The sequence below is a fragment of the Vitis riparia genome, chromosome 8, assembly GCF_004353265.1.
Source record: "Vitis riparia cultivar Riparia Gloire de Montpellier isolate 1030 chromosome 8, EGFV_Vit.rip_1.0, whole genome shotgun sequence".
Classification (NCBI taxonomy): Eukaryota; Viridiplantae; Streptophyta; class Magnoliopsida; order Vitales; family Vitaceae; genus Vitis; species Vitis riparia.
In genome coordinates, this window is record NC_048438.1 from 3,072,978 (window position 1) to 3,092,934 (window position 19,957).

The 19,957-nt window shown below is 41.3% G+C and overlaps 1 protein-coding gene across 1 annotated transcript in view; it reads right to left on the reverse strand.

Annotated features, from left to right (window-relative positions):
- The window catches only part of LOC117920281 (replication factor C subunit 3), a 32,494-nt gene that overhangs the window by 9,814 nt on the left and 2,723 nt on the right, over window positions 1-19,957 (reverse strand). The window contains exons 4-7 of the mRNA XM_034837714.1: window positions 14,379-14,547; window positions 4,263-4,444; window positions 1,424-1,560; window positions 1,179-1,277 (exon numbers count right to left, since the gene is read on the reverse strand). Coding sequence (XP_034693605.1) covers window positions 1,179-1,277; window positions 1,424-1,560; window positions 4,263-4,444; window positions 14,379-14,547 — 587 coding nt within the window. The remainder of the gene's footprint in view (window positions 1-1,178; window positions 1,278-1,423; window positions 1,561-4,262; window positions 4,445-14,378; window positions 14,548-19,957) is intronic.

Consider the following 19,957-nt stretch of genomic DNA (forward strand, 5'->3'; position numbering starts at 1 on the left):
TTTTCATCACAAATGGTATTCCAGGAATCCAAAACTACATTCCCCCAATTATCTTTTTAAATATGCTGATAGCAAAGACTTTTGCTACAAGATTATATAGGGCTCCAACAAGACTAATCAGCCTAAAAGCCTTCGAAATCCATGCTGCACACCATAAAAACAATTAAATCCAAATAGATCACACCAAAAACATAACAAACAAAACAAAAGCCCAACCTTTAGCACATACAACTGTGATTAGCTGTGACCTATAGCCGTGTATGCAGCTGTAATTGATTGTGTAGTCGTGATTTATACAACTGTATATTATTCTATATAGTTCTCAATTATTTTATATAGTTGGCTATCCTAAAATAGCCTTGTACCTATATAAATATCCTTGAGATAAATGAAAATATTCATTCAGCAATTTATCAAGTTTTTCTTTACTAGAAGACACTTGGATTACAGTGGTATAAATATAGAGAAAACGTGGAATCCTAGAGGCATCAAGAATCCCAAAGTATTATGAATTCTAGATATAAGGAGAGATATTAGAAATCCTAGATACTAGTAAAGATACTAGGAATCCTACAACAAAAATGCCTAATCTACTAAACTATTTTAGACACAAAAACCACAACCCAGAGTGTGCCTCTAGAATTGAGAAAATTCTGGAGTGGTCAGGAATTCATGTTACTAAGTGATTGTGGTCATTTCATACGAGAGATGTGAGCAGTATATATGGGTTGGAGAGACATTAGAAGCACTTCCAGAGTGCAGTAATGATTGGAACACCAATTTTATGATGACAAATTCATACCATTGTTCCTAGAAAGCCATCTCCTTAAACCATTATGATTTCATTTCTCACCTTCAATTCATTGTCAGTGATGGATTGAAAATTTTGCGTTTGGAGGATTTATGGTGAGGAATGCAAAGACTACACTCTTTGTTTTCTCACTCTAGTTTCTTTTGGAGGATACGAAACTTTCCAACCAGGAGTGCCATAAGTGCTAGAATATCTTCAAATAGAAGCATCAGATGGATTCATAAATATCTTTGGAAAATTGTTTAATAGAAAAAGCAAAGTTCTTAAATCGAATTTTATAAAAGAAGCCAATTTAAAAGGAAACAATGTCAAATGTTCACTAAACATTATAGTGTTTATATAAAGTAAGATGCATATAGTTCCTAACCTTTTGGGGCTCTGCTCCTTCATTATGTCAGATGCTATTTCAGAAACATATTCCTCCCAATCCATAGGGGGCATTGCTTGGTTATTTGTAAAAGGATACCTATAGCCATAGAGATACCACAAAAAGCATAGCTATAAGGAATTATGTGAGGCTAAATAAACATTTTCAAGTACTGAATGGAAGAAAAAGAGCTCAAAAACACATGAAATTGCCACTGATTAATAAAAGGAGTTAAAGAACTCAACTGTTGGACACGACAAGTCTCAAAAGATAGTATAGCCCTCCTTAAACTCCGATTTGATTTTTCTGCAATGCGGGTAGCAAATCCAGATGGAAGTTGCAGCCCTTCTTTCTTAGCAATGAACTCTAACACCTTAGTAATCTGGTAAAAATAACATCTGAGCTTGTAAATATAGTTTTTGAGAGTCATGTTGCTGAGGGTTAATTACTGACTCATGAGAACATAACAATTGGAAATTCTAAAACTGCATCAAGCAATCTTAAGCCACTTTTAGAAGACAACCTAAAACTGTTGGACTTATCAATAGCAGCACGATAGAAGGAGATAACAGATATCAAGGTTGAAAAATAAACAACCATCAGTACTTATCTGATAATAATAAAAGGAAGCATAAAAAAAACAAGTTAATGGAAAAGCTTGTTCCAATACCATCCTTGGCATTCTATTAAGGCTACAGAAGGATCCAATCTACTAATGGTAAGAAGGGGTGCATAATAACAAGTAAGCTTGAAGGCTGTTCATATCCCTGTCAGGGAAAAAAACAACGCTTTTCTCTTTCAACAACCACCAGCTTTTTATTACACACAATAAAAATGAAGATGACAAATTTCCATCTTATAATATACTCGGATGATGCACCTCACTAAGCGCCTCACAATGCCAAAGTAAATTTTCAGAATCAAGGAACATAGATGAGGGCAGAAAGGGTCCAGGAGCATGAGAAAAGGAGGAAATTGGGGTCGTTGAAAAAGGTTAGAGAACTGTTGAAGCTTTGTTACTCAGTCAACTACAAGAGTAGAGGGCATTGTTTATAATGCCAGTCAAGGGCCAAGGAAGCAGAAAGTTGACTATTTTTGTCGTTGATCCAAGAAGGTCCAAATTGTTACATGGAACATTAGAAGGCTTAATGATGTTGGTAACCAGATTATGGCATCCCTTCTGAGAGGTATCAGAGAGTGAACCTCATTTTGTTCCAGGAATTAAGTTGGAGAACGTCACCAAAGCAAAGGCTAGCACCATGGAGGTGGGGTGTTCCTTGGATTATGGAGCTCCGGACATTTTGTACTCTCAATGGTTATATTGGTGTGGAACAAGAGGATTATGGAAAATCTGATATGGAAGTGGGTTTTCAATCAGACAATTTTGAGCGTTGTGCAGATGGCTTTGCCTGCTGTTCTTAGGTGTCCATGGTCTTGCAGTTGGGGGGTGGGGTAGGCACTTATTGTGCCACGATTCACAATGTACCAGGAGAGATTTAAATGTAGTTCAGTTGGCCCAAGGTAGAAAGAGTTGCTGCTACCTATCAAAAAAAAAGGTAGAAAGAGTTGCTGGAGGATTTTAACTCCAACGAGGAGTTTCTCAGAGTTCACAGAGTGCAATATGTTGGACATTCCCCTTGCAAGTGGTCTTTTTATTTGGTCATGTGGCAGTCAGGAGCATTGCATGCCCCATTTTGAGCGGTTTTTATTATCAGTGGACTGAAAAGAATATTTTTCAAATGCATGTCAAAACATTTCCCAGACCCTATTGGATGAATCCACTATTCTTCTTGATTGTAGAGGTTTGAGATTTGTTAAAACTCTTTTTAGATTTGAGGATACAAGAGTAAAAGGAAAATGCATTTGGGTTAAATGGTCGACAGTTTGCTCCACTGAGGAGAAGGGCAGCTTTGATATTAGAATTTTGATGATCTTGAACAAGGTTTCATTAGGAAAGTGACTTTGGTGGTTTGTCATGGATAAAAATAGATCATGGATGTCTAATAAAAAAAAAACAGATAGATCATGGAGGAAGATCATATTGCACTAATTGTTCTTTGCAAATAACACATGGGCACTACAATATGGCAAGGATGTAGTAGTCACTGATTAGTTTGCTTTTCACATCATTCACTTAATTATTTTTAAGTTATGCATTAACAATGTGGTAATTTTCTTGTGGGAAATTCAAAATATAACACCTTAAAAAAGATATAGAGCTTTGTATTTAAGTTGTTTGTATCTAATTTGTATTTTCTCGCATTTGTTTCATTGTAGTTTTGTTTTTCTTTGGTGGGAGGATTCCTCATCCTTCTCTTGTACTTTCCTTTTTATCAATATATGCCTTTGTCGTTTCCAATCAAAAAAAGATATAGAGCTTTCAGAAATGCAAAAATAAAAAAGAAAGAAAAATGAACAATAATGAAAACAAATGATAATATATAATGAATTAGATAGTTCAACATTGTAAGGAATAGTGCCTAAACACTCTATAAAGTAAGAGCTGTAGAAATACCCACACATCAACATTTTATGGGACCTTTTAGATTGTGGTATTTTATTTATAAATATTCAAGCTGAAATTTCTTATTGAAATGATTTTTCACAGAAAATCATAACTTGCTTTTCACTGCAATTTCTCAGAACTGTTTAGAGACGAATATGGTTTCTGGTTTTAAATTTTAGTGCTGATATTTTGTCTTGGTGCTAAAATTATGAAACTATTCACTAGAAGTTTGAAGTTATTGAATGTTCTTTGTGTAAGTATGTCTGCATGTGCATCAGCAAGTTAAATTCTATATAAGCATTTTATGTCCAAATACAATTGCGTATCAAAATATAAAATGGCATATGTAGATTAGGTTGCACCTCATTTTGCTCAGGTTGATACATTGGGCTGACCTTTACCTAGTGTCAAGGAGAATTTGTGCCTAAGCGTGCCTTGCACTTTTCAAAACTGTGCTTATGCAAAGTAAAATCCTTTCTTTCAAGATTAACTCATCCTTGTAATTTTCCTCTTTATTAATGAAGAATTTATTTCCTACTGAGAAAAGATTGAAGCAGACAACCAAAAAACCTTCAAACCTGCTCTTCTGTTGGTGCATTTATTCGGATGTTTAGACAGCGAGACCGAACTGCTTCCGTAACCTTTGAAGAACTGTTGCAACATAGAATTAATCGGCATGATGCACTATACTTCTCCATTGTTCTTCGAAGGGAATGCTGGGCTTCTCTTGAAAGTCTGTCGACCTCATTGAGCACCAATACTGCCATTACAAAAGATGACATCATCATTGGCACAACTAACTTAGGAGACAGCTTAATTATCTAGAAGGGATCCTCATCACAACTATCATGGTTGCTTTCTTATAGTCAAATCAATGTTAGCATGAGACTTCACACAAAACAGAAAGAACAGAAAGAAAATGGCATGCCTGCTAGGCATAAACATTGAAAAGGGTTTGCAATGAAAATTAATAGCCTATCTTATTCTTTAGTTTGTTTTGCTTAAATAATAGCTCATCCTTTGCAAATATGAAAATGTGTCCAAGAACCAAAAATTAGAAAATTGTTCAATTGCCCACTGGATAAGTCCAATGTGCATTCATGAATGAGACAAAAGTCATATACAATAATTTAACTGCATGAGTGGATGAAGGATCCCAGCACATCCACTGTTTTAAAGCCACTAAAAGAAAAATAATCAATTTACTTGATGCCCCCAGTAAAAACTACTCAGTTGAATGATAACTTTTTTATATAGATAAGCAAAATCACTAAAAAGCATCATATTGATGCTTCTAATATCAACATTTTTGACCATTCAAAAGATGGTAGAATAAAGTGTAAAGGCATTTCTAGATAAGAATCAAGCCAAATAACTAAACTTGCTGTAGAGTCAGATTTTGTTGGGATATGTTTTTCAATCTGAAGTCTGAATTGGTCTAAATTTGTTTGAGATTTAAATAGAAATCAATGTAAAAGTGTCATTCAAACTTTAGATTTCATATAAAAGTTAGAATATTTGACTTTTTTTTATTTATATGTAAAATAAGAGTTGACTTGAAAGACAAAACAAGGCCTTGCACTTTGTTTTGTACTATATCCAAATCACATACTATTTCCCTTCCAAAATATCACCTTCCCGCTCCTAAAATATCAGCATTCCACATCATTCAATCACAATCAAGTTCCAAACCCATATCTTTCTCACTCAGCATCAACCAGAAAGCACCTAACCCAATAAAAAATGCCTCATTTCATGAACCCTAGTCCACTACACCTTGGACTGATTTCCACATAGCCTAGCCTATTAAGAAGCATATTGCACCGTAGTACAATCCTTTCCACTCTCAAACTACATGTGAAGCCCAATTTCTTGACTATGTTACTTTTTTGAAGAAGCCAAAGGGCTTGATCTTGCCCCCTCTCCCCCTTCCAAAAACTTCTAGGCTAGCTTTTTGTGTCAATTTCATAATTTCATGTTGTGTCCATATAGTCTAACCCCCTCTTGGCCTTCTTGAGTCCCACTAATCCCTTCTAGGAGTCTAAACTAGAAGAAATATAATGGAGTAGCACCATTGAAAATTGTAAGGCATGAAAATATATATATATATATATATATATATATAAAGAAAACATTACCCATCATCAATTATTCATTAATCTTACTTTACATCAATTAATCTAATTTATGGGCTTTAGAAAAACATAACAACTTAATAACACCATAAAAATAAAAACCAAACTTATGTAGTAACTTATTTTTTTTTTATCAATAAGCATAATATGTATAGCAAAGAGGCGCTAAAGAAGCAACACAGAGTTACAGTATAGATCAACTCACCCCCTTACAAAAGGACCCAAAACTCAAGGAAAAAACAAAAAACCCTCTCCCTTAACGCATGCACACCCGTTCTCTATAAAATCTATTAAGGTCGAAGGACCATCTTTTATCCACAATTTGGTTTCGGACCAAAGTAAATACACAAAAGAAATTTTCAGCTTTTGAATGGACAGCACACCGTCCTCAAAAGCAATTGAATTCCTAGCCTTCCAAATAACCTAAAACAAGCATAACGGTCCCAGTTGCCACGCCACCTTCCTCTTCTTGCCCACAAAAGAGCCTCTCCAACCTAAAAGGGTTTCCTTTACCGAATGCAGAAAGACCCAAGAAACTCCAAAAAAAGAGAGGAGCAACGTCCACACCTCTCTTGTTCTTTCACAATGAAGGAGGAGGTGGTCAATCGACTCCCCACACTTTTGGCATAGAAAACACCTATTTGCCAAAGCCCAACCCCTCTTTTGCAAGCGGTCCAAGGTTAAAACTCTTCCCCGTGAAGCCTCCCACGCAAAGAAGCTTATCTTGGGCTATGCACAAGAAATCCAAACAATCTTCGAAGGGAATGAATCAAGAGATACCGACTGCAAAGCCCTATACAAGGATTTTACCGAAAAAAACTCCATCCTTTGATTCCACCCATCTCACCCTATCCTCCTCATCCATCCTAACCATCTTCCCATCCAAGCAACAAAGTAATCTTCCCACTTCTTCCATCTCCCAATCATTAAAAGGCCTATTGAAACTAGGAGTCCAACTTCCCCTCCTTTCCCCCTCGACTGTCCAAACTTCATTTACCTAAGCCTCTTTAGACGTTGCTATAGCAAATAATGAAGAGAAAGTCTCGCAGAAAGGGGTGGTTCCACACCACTTATCTTTCCAAAACCTCACATTCTTACCATCCCCCACCTCAAAGCCAAAAAAGGGGGTTACTAGTTGTCCCACCTTATTTATAGCTTTCCACAACCCAACTCCATAGGCCTCCCTAGCCTCACAAGGTCTCCACCCTCCTCTTTCCTCCCTGTATTTCCTTCTAATTGCTTGATTCCAAAGGGCCTTTTTTTTGTTTGCAAAGTGCCATGCCCACTTGCCAAGGAAAGCCTTATTGAAAGAACCAAGGCTCTTAATCCCCAAACCTCATTTACTTTTGTCTTCACACACAATCGGCCACCTTACTAAGTGCGGTTTTTGCTCAAGAGCCCCACCACCCCATAGAAAATCCCTTTGTATCTATTCCAGTCTCATCCTAACCACCCTAGGTAACTAGAAAATGGACATAAAATAGATCGGTAGATTGGACAATGTACTTCGAATTAAGGTAATCCTCCCCCTTTGAGATGTACTGCCGCTTCCACATAACCAATCTCTTTCGGAATTTTTCCTCTACTCCATCCCATGCACCAACAGATTTAAAAGGAGCACCCAAAGGCATTCCTAGATAGGTGGAGGGCATTTTTTCCCACTTTATAACCGAACTCATCATCCAACTCTTCTACATTCTCAACTCTACCAACTGGAGTCAGTTCATTTTTTTCTAGATTCGCTTTTAACCCTGACAAAGCCTCAAACCACATTAACAGCCAACACAAATATGTCAACTAATCCTCTTTAGCCTCACAAAAAATCAATGTGTCATCAGCAAACAATAAATGTGAGATCTGAACCCCTTCACCCCTTCTTCCCCATACCATACAAGGCGTCAAAAAACCTCCAACAACTGCTCTTTTCAACAAGCAACTAAAAGTCTCCATCTCGATAACGAATAAATAAGGCGAGGGGGTCTCCTTGCCTTGAACCCCTTGAGCTCTAGAAAAAACCCGTTGGGCTTCCATTCACCAAGACTGAAAATCTAACAGTGGATAAACACCACTTTATCCAACTACACCACCTTCCCCTAAACCCCATTTTCTCCAACACCGCTAACAAAAACGACCAGTCCATGTGAACATAGGTTTTCTTAATGTCTAATTTGCAAAGAATTTTTTTTTTGATAGATAAACACAGAAAAAATATATTTAAAGAAGGGAGCAAGAAGGCAACCCGAAGCATACATGAAGTATACACGAGAAGCCCCACAACAAAAAACACAAGGAAGCATACACTCACCAACCCTCAATTAGAACCCAACGATTCAACAAAGTTAATTAAGGAGCGGGGTTCTCCATCTAAACAAGACTTAGACCAAGAGAAAAGATTACAAACGAAGGAGATTTTCAATCTTTGGATCGACAAAGCCTCATTATAAAAAACTATCCTATTTCTAATTTGCAAAGAATTGACCCTCTATTACTTTTCAAAATGGAATCGATTGCCTCATTAGCGATCAACACTGCATCCATAATCTGTCGCCCCTCCACAAAAGCATTTTGAGACATTGAGATCACCTTAGCTAACACTCCTTTCAATTTGTTAGCCAACACCTTAGCTAACCATTTATATAGCCCTCCCACCAAGCTTATTGGCCTAAAATCCTTCAAATCCTTAGCCCCCCCTTTCTTAGGAATCAACACTAAAAAGGTTGCATTCAGACTTCTAACAAATCTCCCAGTCTCATGGAACTGTCTGAAAAAATTCATAACCTCCTCCTTCACAAAATCCCAAGAAAATTGCCAGAAAGCCATTGAGAAACCATCAGGGCCTGGCAGTTTCTCTCCGCAACAGCCTGACTGACAGCGCTTCAAAAACCTCCTCCTCTGAGAAAGGCTTCTCCAGCCCCTCCACATCCACCTCTTCCAGCCTTTCAAAATTTAAACCATCTATACCAGGCTTCCAGTCACCAAGATCTGCCAACAGGCCTTGGAAAGTTCTGCTCACCTCCTCTTTAATTTCGCTTTCCTCAGTTAAACACCTCCCATTCACCTTTACTCTAGTCAGTTGATTCCTTCTTCTGTGAGCATTAGCCATTTGATGGTATTAGGACCCTTACTCTTTTCCTAAAACCATTAAATATTCTAAAAAGCATTAAAAGAAAACACAAATTTTCCTTTCAGAATTTGAAACTTACTTTGTAGAAACTTTTTGTAACAAGTTTCCACAAACTCAAATAGAAACTCTTTTAAAAACAGAAAGTTTAGAAACTTCTTTAAAGGAAAATTCTAAAATTTACCATTTTCTAAATAAAACTCAACCACCAACTACTAACTAATTATGACATTAAAGAACCTAAAGAAGATTGTAAAATTATCTAAATACCCTTGATAGAATAATTTACGATTTCTTCATTTCCTTTCATTTGTTTCTTGAGCATCTTTGAAATTCATCCCCATCACTTAGTCTCCCTCCATTGGATAGATATCAACATTTCCATGAAGTCAACCTTTTCATAAATCTTTCCTCAACTAAATTCCTTGCAAGCACAAACATGAACTAGTACCCAACAACATATCTAAATACTTTGAAGGGGAGCTTGCCCTCCTACAATCTAGCTCATTAGTAAGACCCTACAAATCCTCCATCTACGAGCAGATCTCACGTTTCTCCAAGTTGGTTTTCAATCATCAAAACAGCCTCAAAACATAAAAGGATCCACCTTACATAATATAATTGCTTTATATCAACCTCAAAAAAGAGCAAAGTATCATTTTTTTTTTTGATACGTAAACACAAATATATTAGCAAAGGCAAACGCCGCAAGGTACACAGGGAGTATACGAGGCGACGACGGCCTCACAACAAAAGACCAAAAAACAAACAAAAAACCCACCAGCCCTCAACTGGAGGCTAGCCACTCCAGGAAACCTATAAGGGAGCGGGACTCCGCACCATTATACAACTTAGCCCACCCCCACAAGTTACAAACAAAAGAATATTTAATTTTCTGTATAGCAAGCTCCCCCCCCCTAAATGCTAGTCTATTCTTTTCTTTCCACACCGTCCAAAAAATAAATAACGGTATGGATCTCCAAATTCTCTTCCTCTTTTTGCCCACAAAAGAGCCCTTCCAGCTGATAATCACCTCCTTTACAGTTTCTGGAAAAACCCACTGGGCTCTAAACAGGCTAAGAACCATCCCCCACAACACTCCAGCCACTGTACACTGAATAAGAAGATGATTCACATTTTCCTCCTCACTACCACAAAGGTAACACCTGTTAGGCATCTGCCATCCTCTCTTTTGAAGCCTATCAATAGTAAGAACCCTTCCCCAAGTCGCTTCCCAAGCAAAAAACGCTAACTTGGAAGGAACATTCTCCACCCAAACTTCTTTTTTGGGAAACATAGGGATGCTATGGCTGGTCACCAGCCCATACGCATCCTTGACTTCATACTTCCCATTTTTTCCCCCCTTCCATACAGCCAAGTCTTCCTCCAAGGATATTCTTTGACTCCTTAAGATTTGTAGCAATTCGTCAACCCGGGTCAGCTCCCAATCATTGAACCTTCTAATAAACCTAAGGTTCCAGCCTCCTTGGCCAGCAGACTGGTCCCATAACTCCCCCACAGTGGCACTTTTTTGTGCAGCCACATTAAAGAGATTAGGGAATCTCCTGGCCAGCCCCATATCCCCACACCAAGTGTCCTTCCAAAAACTGATTTTGGTGCCTTTTCCAACCTTAAAAGCCATATTGTTCCAACACCAATCTGCTTCTTTCATAATATCCTTCCAAAGCCCAACACCAAAAGCCCCATTTGCTTTTTTAGTTCTCCACCCAAATTCCTCTTGTCCATACTTAGCCACAAGAACACGTTTCCACATCTCCTCCTTAGCATGAGCAAACCTCCAAACCCATTTTCCAAGGAGGGCTTTGTTCAAGAATACTAGTTTCCTCAAGCCAAGCCCCCCTTCTCCTTGCTCACACACACCCTCTCCCAACTGACAAGGTGAGCTTTCCTCTCCAAACTTCCCCCTCCCCACAAGAAGTCTCTTTGCACATTTTCTAGTCTTCTCGCCACTGTCTTAGGCATACGGAATAGGGACAGCTGGTATAGTGGCATGCTAGCCAATGTACTCTTTATAAGGGTGATTCTACCACCCTTAGAGAGATATTGCCGCTTCCACAAGGCTAGTTTCCACCTCATCCGTTCCTCCACCCCATCCCACACGTAGCTAGCTTTATTTGGCGCACCCAGGGGCAGCCCCAGATAGGTTGAAGGCAGCTGCCCAACCTTGCATCCCAATTCCACAGCCATCTCCCGGATCTCCTCCACCTCCCCCACCGGAATAATCTCACTTTTAGCCAAGTTAATCCTCAGCCCCGAAGCAGCTTCAAACCAGCATAAGGTCCAACTCAAACAGGTCATATCTTCTTTCTTAGCCTCGCAAAATACTATGGCATCATCCGCAAAGAGGAGGTGAGAGATGCTAACAGCCTGCCCCCTACCCCTCTGGATTCTACATCCAGTGATGCAGCCCCCTTCCACAGCCCTTCGAATCAGGACACTCAGCACCTCCATCCCCATGATAAACAAATATGGAGATAGGGGGTCGCCTTGCCGGAGTCCCTTAGAGCTAGGGAAGAAACCAGCTGGCTCCCCGTTTACTAAAACCGAGAACTTGGCAGTCGATATGCAGCTCCATATCCACTCCCTCCACTTGGCCCCAAAACCCATTTTCTCCATTACCCTCATCAAAAACTGCCAATTGACGCTATCGTACGCCTTTTCAATATCTAGTTTGCAGATTAGGCCCTTCTTTCCTTCTTTTTTCCATGAGTCAATCACCTCATTTGCGATTAGGGACGCGTCCAAAATCTGCCTTCCCCTTACAAACGCGTTCTGGTCATATGAAATCACTCTATCCATCACCTTCTTAACCCTATTGGCCAACACCTTAGCCAATAGTTTGTATAATCCGCTCAACAGACTGATCGGCCTGAAGTCCTCCAGCTCCTCCGCTCCTCCTTTTTGGGTATCAGCACCAAGAACGTGGCATTGAGACTCTTAAGAAAGGTGTTATGTTCATGGAATTCCTTGAACATCTCCAACACCTCCTCCTTCACAAACTCCCAGCTGAATTGCCAAAAGCTCCCGTAAAGCCATCCGGGCCTGGAGCCTTGTCCCCATTCATGTCCATTAGAGCCGAGTGGACTTCCTCTTCCATGAAAGGCCGCTCCAAGAAGTCCGCCTCTTGTTGAGTAATCTGGTTCAGATTTAAACCCCCTATATCTGCCTTCCACTCCGAGTCTTCCGTTAATAGCCGATGAAAGGCGTCTACTATCCCGGTCCTAATTGCATTCTCCTCTGACAGCCAGGCCCCCCTGATTTTAACTTTTTCCATGGCATTCCTTCTTCGGTGCGCATTTGCCATTCTATGAAAATACCCCGTATTTTTGTCCCCTTCTCTTAGCCACAGCTCCCTAGATAGCTGCCGCCAGTGAGTCTCTTCCAGCATGACCCACTTAGCATATCCTTCTTTTGCTTCTTTCTTTCTAGAGAATTCCTCCTCAGACAACCTCCTCTCACTTTCCACTTGGTCCCAATAGTCCACTTGCTGCAAGGCAGCCAGTTTATTACTCTCCAAATTCCCAAACACCTCCTTGTTCCAGATTTTAAGGTTTTGTTTAATTCCTTTCAGTTTTGTTGCCAATTTATAGGTGGTAGGTTTGTGATTTTATAGCTTCTATTTGCCAATGATACTTTGCAAAAAAGAGCAAAGTATCATTGGCAAATAGAAGCTATAAAATCACAAACCTACCACCTATAGGTCCCTCCAATTTAAATCTCCTTCCATCATCCTTGTTAAAAGAAACTCAAAACTTCCATTGCCAAAATGAATAAATAGGAAGAGTCGTCTCCTTGCCTTAAGCCTCTAGAGATCTAGAAGAATCCAATAGGAGAACCATTGACAAGCGCTTGAAACGAACAATAGAACTACAAAATCTAATTCAACTCCCCCGTAAGCCCATTAGCTCTAATACTAAATGTAGGAGCTCCCAATCAACATGATCATGCACCTTCTTTATGTCCAACCTACAAATCACTTCTAACCTTCAATTTTTTATCAATGGCCTCATTACCAAGTAGGATGGATCCAAAGTCTATCTACCCTTTACAAAAGCATTTTGGGACTCAAATATTGCTTTGCGCATGACTTTTTTAAGCCCATTAGTCAATATCATAGCCAGAAACTTGTACTGCCCACCAAATCAAACTAATGGGCCTAAAGTCTTAAACACCCTCTACTCCACCCCTTTTTAGGACCAGTACAGGAAATGTAGCATTCAAGCTCCTCTCAAAAGTCCCATAGGAGTGAAACTAGAGCATAAAAATCCATCACCTCTGACTGAACAATATCCAATAGCCTTGCTAAAAAGCCAAGGGAAAGCCATCAGGCCCTAGGGCTTTGTCCCCTATCAACTCACCAAGCACCTCACAAACTTCCTCCTCACTGAACAGTCTTTCCAAGCCTTCTCTATCCTCTTCTCTTGAGTACCTAAGAATCCTACTTTTAATGCTATTTCTCCTCCTTGACTCGAATAGAAGATGTTAAAAAACATGAGAAATTGCCTTTTTTTAAAATCTGCTTCATCTGAATGGTGTTTCTATCCCTTTCTTTCAACCAAACAGCATGTGTTTTCTCCAAGAAGCTTCCTCCATTACTGCTAACTGCTATATTATAGAATGGCAGCATTTTTAGTGTTCTGCTCCTGAACTAATAGACCATTCTCTATTTTTCATTTCCCATGTTCCCATCTCATCCAGGGCATATGCTTTCCATATAGAAATGTTGCTAAACACCTCATTGTCCATTTCTTCAAGTTCTCTTTGTGAAAATTTCAGCTTGCATGCTAGCCTATGACTAGCAGACCCTCTTGGCTTGAAGCTGTTCCATCAATCAACAACTAACTCCCTGAACACCATCTCCTTGTCCCAATGTCCAATGGTATAGGGTAGTAGGCCTGCACAAAATGCTTTGGACCACATCGGAGAAATAATCTTCCCAATCTGGTGAAATAATAAAATGATCAAAGCAAGATAGGCCTAACCACTTTGGCCCCCATTTCAAGCAAAAGTGCCACCACCCACAAATCTATCAGATTGCAATTCTCAATACAATCACCGAATCTTCTCATCGATGAAGATAGAATGAAAACATTATTGCACTCATGGAGCTGCAGCCCCACACCAAACGCACCAAGGCACTTCCAACAACCCTTTGATAGCTAGCTCCTAACTCTTTCGAAAAAGCCTTTTTTTCCCAATAATCCAGAACCAAAAACATCCAACAAAAGCCCACATTGCCATTTTTAAACTTACAGGAAAATCATTTGTAGAAGATGGATTTTACCCTCAAATGCTATCTAAATTGCAATATAGCCATTCAGGAAGTCCAAACGTGTCCTAGTGTACATCACAAATGGAGTACTGGTAAAAATCAACATAAGGTACAAGGAAAAAGGAAAGGGACTCAACAGCATTACCTCTAAACCCCTTCTTTCCTTTTGTGTCAATTGGTCTATTCTTTGCCATTTCTTTAATTATCTCTTGAACAATGTATCTATCCTGAAAGCCTGCATCCCCCGGATTCAGTTCCATGTGATGCGTGCTTGATAATGTTGTAAGCTCCAGATCAATAGTTCTCGTTCCAGCCTGAAAAGATTATCTAATGATAGCTAAAGAAACAATAAAAGCAAAATGGAAGTGATAATAGCAAATAGTTCAAAACTTGCATTCACAAAATATCTTTGAAATATACGAGGGCATGAAGTGTACCACATGTTTTGGTTTAAGCTATTCCATTCCCGAAAACCAAGAGGGATGAGCGTCCTCAGGTTATAACAGTAACAATTTCTAATTTTTTTAAGGCTTCAGTTTCTTTGATGAAAAATCTTTTCAAGCAATTTTGGCTTTATAAAAGATTAATTTCAGATGTCAACCCAAATGAAGAGACATGTTAAATCTACCCAATATTTATGTTAAAATTAACATCATCTATAAATCTTAGAGAGATTCTTATGCCCCAGAAATTTATAAACTCCATTTTTTGAAGCAAAGGAATCCATCCTTCTATTCTCTTACAAAGAAAAAAGATCATTTTGAATCTCAGTTTTATCTTGTTCAGACTCTACTAATTAATACTCGTTTTCATCAATTCAAATAGTTGAATTACATGGTATGAGTTAAAGGAAATAAGAGAGATGGAGGAGAGAGAAAGAAATAGAGAGAGAGTGAGTGGGAGTGACGGGGAAGAGTACAGGCCCCAAGGTGTGAGAGAGGTCTCAGAGGGAAACTTCAACTCAGAGGGTCGGAAAAGGAGTTTTGGGATTGAATCCAAAACTTTCGAGGTTGAGGTAGAGAAGAAAAAGGGGAGGACGCAAGTCTTTATAGTGGAGAGAAAAGGAGGGGTTTCTTCTTGGATTAAGTTGGGGCCGGCAAGTTTAGGGCCACTCATTGAAGGTCTGGTTTATTGCTCAAAGGATACGAGGACGGGTCATTGGGAGAAACGATGGCAAGAGAATGGGAGATTTTTCTCCTTAGTGCGAGGGGAAAACAAGGGGGGTTGCTTCCTTCGCCTGGGGGTCGCAGATCGGAGAAGAAGAGATTTAGTATCTTCGTTCCCAGAGGCAGAGGAGCAAAAGGGGGCTGGATCCTTTTGGTGGAGGCGCTGCGAGAGATAGAATCCAGTCCAGACGGGTATTTGAGACAAGCGAACAGGGACAAATCTTGGACACCCTTGGTGGGAAAATCCTTCGCGGAGGTGGTCAAGCAGAAGTGCAGCACCGACGAAGGGGTGGTGAGGGTGAAAGTGGATAACAGAGATGTAAATGTGAACTTGGAGAAGCTGGACCACTGCCTTGTTGGCTGTTGGAATCTAACACAAGGTGGGGGGAAGATTTAAGTAGATGGGGGACCCAAATGTCGAAAGGGTGGGGCTTAAGGGCAATTTAGGATTGGCCAAATTGGAAGACGGCAAGGCACTTTTGGAGTTTGAGTTGATAAATGAAGCCGAAAAAGCCCTAATCGGTGGGGAAATAGAGGTCGATGGCCTCGTCTTGCGTTGGAAAAATGGAGCCAAAGGACGGGATGCTTGACGGAGGAAGAGAAAGAAAGAGAGGCCTGGGTAAGGATAGTGGGTCTTCCCATTTCGTACTGGAATCGGGACATTCTGCGCAAGATAGGAGAAGGATGCGGGGGTCTGTTAGAGATAGATGTTAAGACGGAGAGGAAGGAAGAACTTCAGTGGGCTAGAATCCGGGTAAGGAGAAAAGAGGGGAAAAACCCTAACATGGTGGAAATCTGGGCCGAAAATACATGCTACTCCCTCACTCTGTGGTGGGAGACGAGGCCGACGCTGCGAGTGGTGCCGTCCGGCGAGGAGGAAAACCAACTAGCAAAAGACGGAGAGGTAGAGGGAGAGGTCCAGTCACGCGAGGGCAAGCGCGTGAGGGAGGCTGAAGGGGGCTCGAAACTCGAGGAGCAGCGACAGACTGCGGATGGGACACGAAAGCTGTCTATTGGTCAGGGCGACCCACAGAGGGGGCTCGTGGGCCTGGGGAGCTGCAGCTATGGCCCAAGGGAGTGGGGCTTAAACAAAATGGGCCAGCTGTGTTGGGCCTTATGATGAAGCCCAGTGGGGCTGAGGGCAGCAGTTCATCCTCTTCCGCTGAGGAGGCTGTTGGTCAAAGAGAAAGTTGGACCATGGCCCGGAAGCCCATGGCGGATGTGGGCCTAGTAGGCGCTGGTCAGAGCCCAGTAAGGAAGCCAAGTGGCCAGCCTGTTGAAGCCCAGAGGTGCGAAGTAAGCTCGGGAAGCCCATTCTCTGATTTCTCTCTATTTGGAGAGAAGGATGGACTGCACAGGCAGAGTGAGGCAAAACTCTTCCTCATAGGGAGATCGAAGACTGATAACGCCCTTATTGAGGAAGCGACGAGGTATGTACAGTCCGATTCCTTGGTCCCGGTGTATCCTTCTTCCCCTTCTCTTTGTTTTGGTCGGACTCCAGTGGGGGAGTTTTGCGACCTTTCTGGGTCAGAAAAGCAGAGGGGCGAGAACGATCATCCGCTCCAAATGATCATGGGATTGGAAACCCCTGTGTCAGAGACTGGTGAATGTTGGGATTTGGTGGAGGTCAACAAAAGTAGAAATGATGATAATGGAAAGGAGTTGGGTTCTGATCAGATAGTACCTCGAGTAAATAAGGAAGGGGGGGAGCTTAATTGGGAGAAAAGTGATTTCGTCAGATTTAGTGCGTTCTTGGGTTTTTCGACAGAAGGTCTGGAGAAGGACATTATGGAATTTCTGGTCAAAATTCGCAAGAGAAGGGAAAGGGTGCACAGTAAGAACAGCCTGGAGAAATCCAAATTTGAGAGAGAATTAAAAAGATTGGAGTGCTCTATTAACTACGAAGGGGGGAAGAAGCAAATTGATGGAGGACAAATAAGGAGGTGCCAAATTACGGAATTTAAATGAAGCTAAGAATCTTAAGCTGGAATGTGCGGGGGGCCAATGACAGCGCCAAAAGAAGGGTCATTAAGGCAATGATCAGAAGTCAGAGGGTGGATCTTTTTTGTCTCCAGGAGACCAAAATCCAGGCTTTGTCGGAGGGACTGGTGAGAAGTCTGGGCTCGGGTAGGTGGTCTAATTGGGTGGCTTTAGACGCATTGGGCACTGCGGGAGGGATTTTGGTGTGTTGGGATAGAAGGTCTCTGGAGGTGATGGAGACGGAGGTTGGAAAATTTTCTGTTTCCTGTAGGATTAGAATGTGGAAAATGGGATGACCTGGATTTTTTACTGGGGTGTATGGACCTTTCTCTAGAGAAGATAGAGTGTGTTTGTGGGAAGAACTAGGGGCAATTAGAGGCTTGTGGGAAGATCCATGGTGCTTAGGGGGGACTTCAACGTCATCTTGTCCCAGCAAGAAAGGATAGTCAGGGAAGGTTATCTGGGCCATGAAAAGTTTTGCCCAAACTGTAGAGGATCTAGAACTCACTGATCTGCCTATGCAAGGGGTAATGCCACTTGGAGTGGGGGAAGGAATAACCAATCCTGGGCGAGGCTTGACAGGTTCTTGGTGACTCAGCAGTGGCTAAACATGTTCAGTGGGGTAACCCAATGCAGATTGCAAAGACCCATATCCGATCATTTTCCATATTGCTGATGGGCGGGGGGGATAAGGAGGGGCCCTACTCCGTTCAGATTCGAGAATATGTGGCTGAAAGTGGACGACTTTAAGGGTCTCCTCCGGGGTGGTGCAAGGAATTGAGGTGGGAGGAAGGGCTAGCTTCAGATTGGCCTATAAGATGAAGGTTTTGAAGCATAATATTAAAATTTGGAATAAGGAGGTGTTTGGCAGGTTGGAGGTTAATAAAAACTCCGCCCTTCAGCAGCTGGAATACTGGGATGGAGTGGAAAGTGAGAGAAGCCTGACTATAGCTGAAACCGAGCAGAAAAAAGAAGCCAAGGATGCCTTCTATAAATGGGTGTTAATGGAAGAAGTTCATTGGAGGCAGAAGTCAAGGGAGTTATGGCTCAAGGAGGGGGATAGGAACACCGGTTATTTTCACCGTATGGCCAATGCCCACCGTAGGAACAATTCGCTGGACAGGATTGTAATCAATGGGGAGCTGCTGTCTGAGGACCAAGAGGTGAGGAATGGGATAGTGAATGCCTTCCAGAATTTGCTCTCAGAAGAGCCGGGGTGGAGAGCGGATATTGAGGGACTGCAGTTTAATCAATTGAATTCCCGGGAAGCTGATGGTTTGGAGTTCCTTTCTCTGAGGAGGAAATCAAATCTGCTCTGATGGAGATGAGGGGTGACAAAGCCCCAGGCCCGGATGGCTTTACCGTGGCCTTCTGGCAAGACTGCTGGGATTTTGTGAAGGAGGAGTGGTGGATATGTTTAAGAATTCTTTGAGTATGGGTCGTTTGCCAAGTCTCCACACAACCTTTTGGTCCTCATTCCTAAGAAAGGTGGAGCTGAAGACCTGGGGATTTTAGGCCAATCAGCTTGCTTGGGGTTTGTATAAACTTTTAGCCAAAGTCCTAGCTAATAGGCTAAAAAAAGTGCTGGATAAGGTGGTTTCAGTCGACCAAAATGCTTTTGTGAGAGGGAGACAAATTTTGGATGCTTCCCTGTAGCTAATGAGGTGATTGATTATTGGTATAAAAGAAAAAGAGAAAGGCTTGTTATGCAAGTTGGACATCGAAAAAGCCTATGATAGCGTCAATTGGAATTTCTTATGAAGGTTCTTCGGAAAATGGGGTTTGGGGCTCGTTGGATGAATGGATGTGGTGGTGTATCTCTACTGCTAAATTCTCTATTTTAATCAACGGGGTTCCAGCTGGGTTTTTTTTCAAATTCAAAGGGCTGAGGCAAGGAGACCCCCTCTCTCCTTACCTTTTCGTATTGGGATGGAAGTGCTTAGTAACATAATTAGACGGGCTGGTGAGGGGGTTTTATTCAGGATGTAAGATGAGGGGAGAGGGGGGGAAGAGCTGTCGGTGAGTCATCTTCTCTTTGCTGACGACACTCTCATTTTCTGCAAAGCTGAGAGAGAACAATTGACCAATCTGAGCTGGATTTTGGCTTGGTTTGAGGCTGCCTCTGGCCTTAAAATTAACCTAGCTAAGAGTGCTGTTTTTCCGGTGGGGGAAGTGGATGAGGCGGAGGAGCTGGCGGCTGAGCTAGGCTGCAGTTTGGGGGCTCTTCCCACTGTGTACCTAGGGCTGCCCCTTGGAGCCCGTCACAAAAATTCCTTTTCTTGGGATGGGGTGGAGGAGAGAATGAGAAGACGACTAACTCAGTGGAAAAGGCAATATATATCGAAGGGGGGAAGAATTACTCTCATTATGAGCACTTTGGCCAACATACCCATCTACCTCCTTTCCCTTATTCGTATTCCTAAGGCTGTGGCAAGAAGGATTGAAAAGATTCAAAGAGATTTTTTGTGGGGGGGAGGAAGATTAGAGGGGAAAGCTCATCTGATTAATTGGAAGGTGGTGTGTAGGCCTAAGGAGGAGGGGGGTTTAGGCATCCGAAAGATAGATGTATGGAACAAAG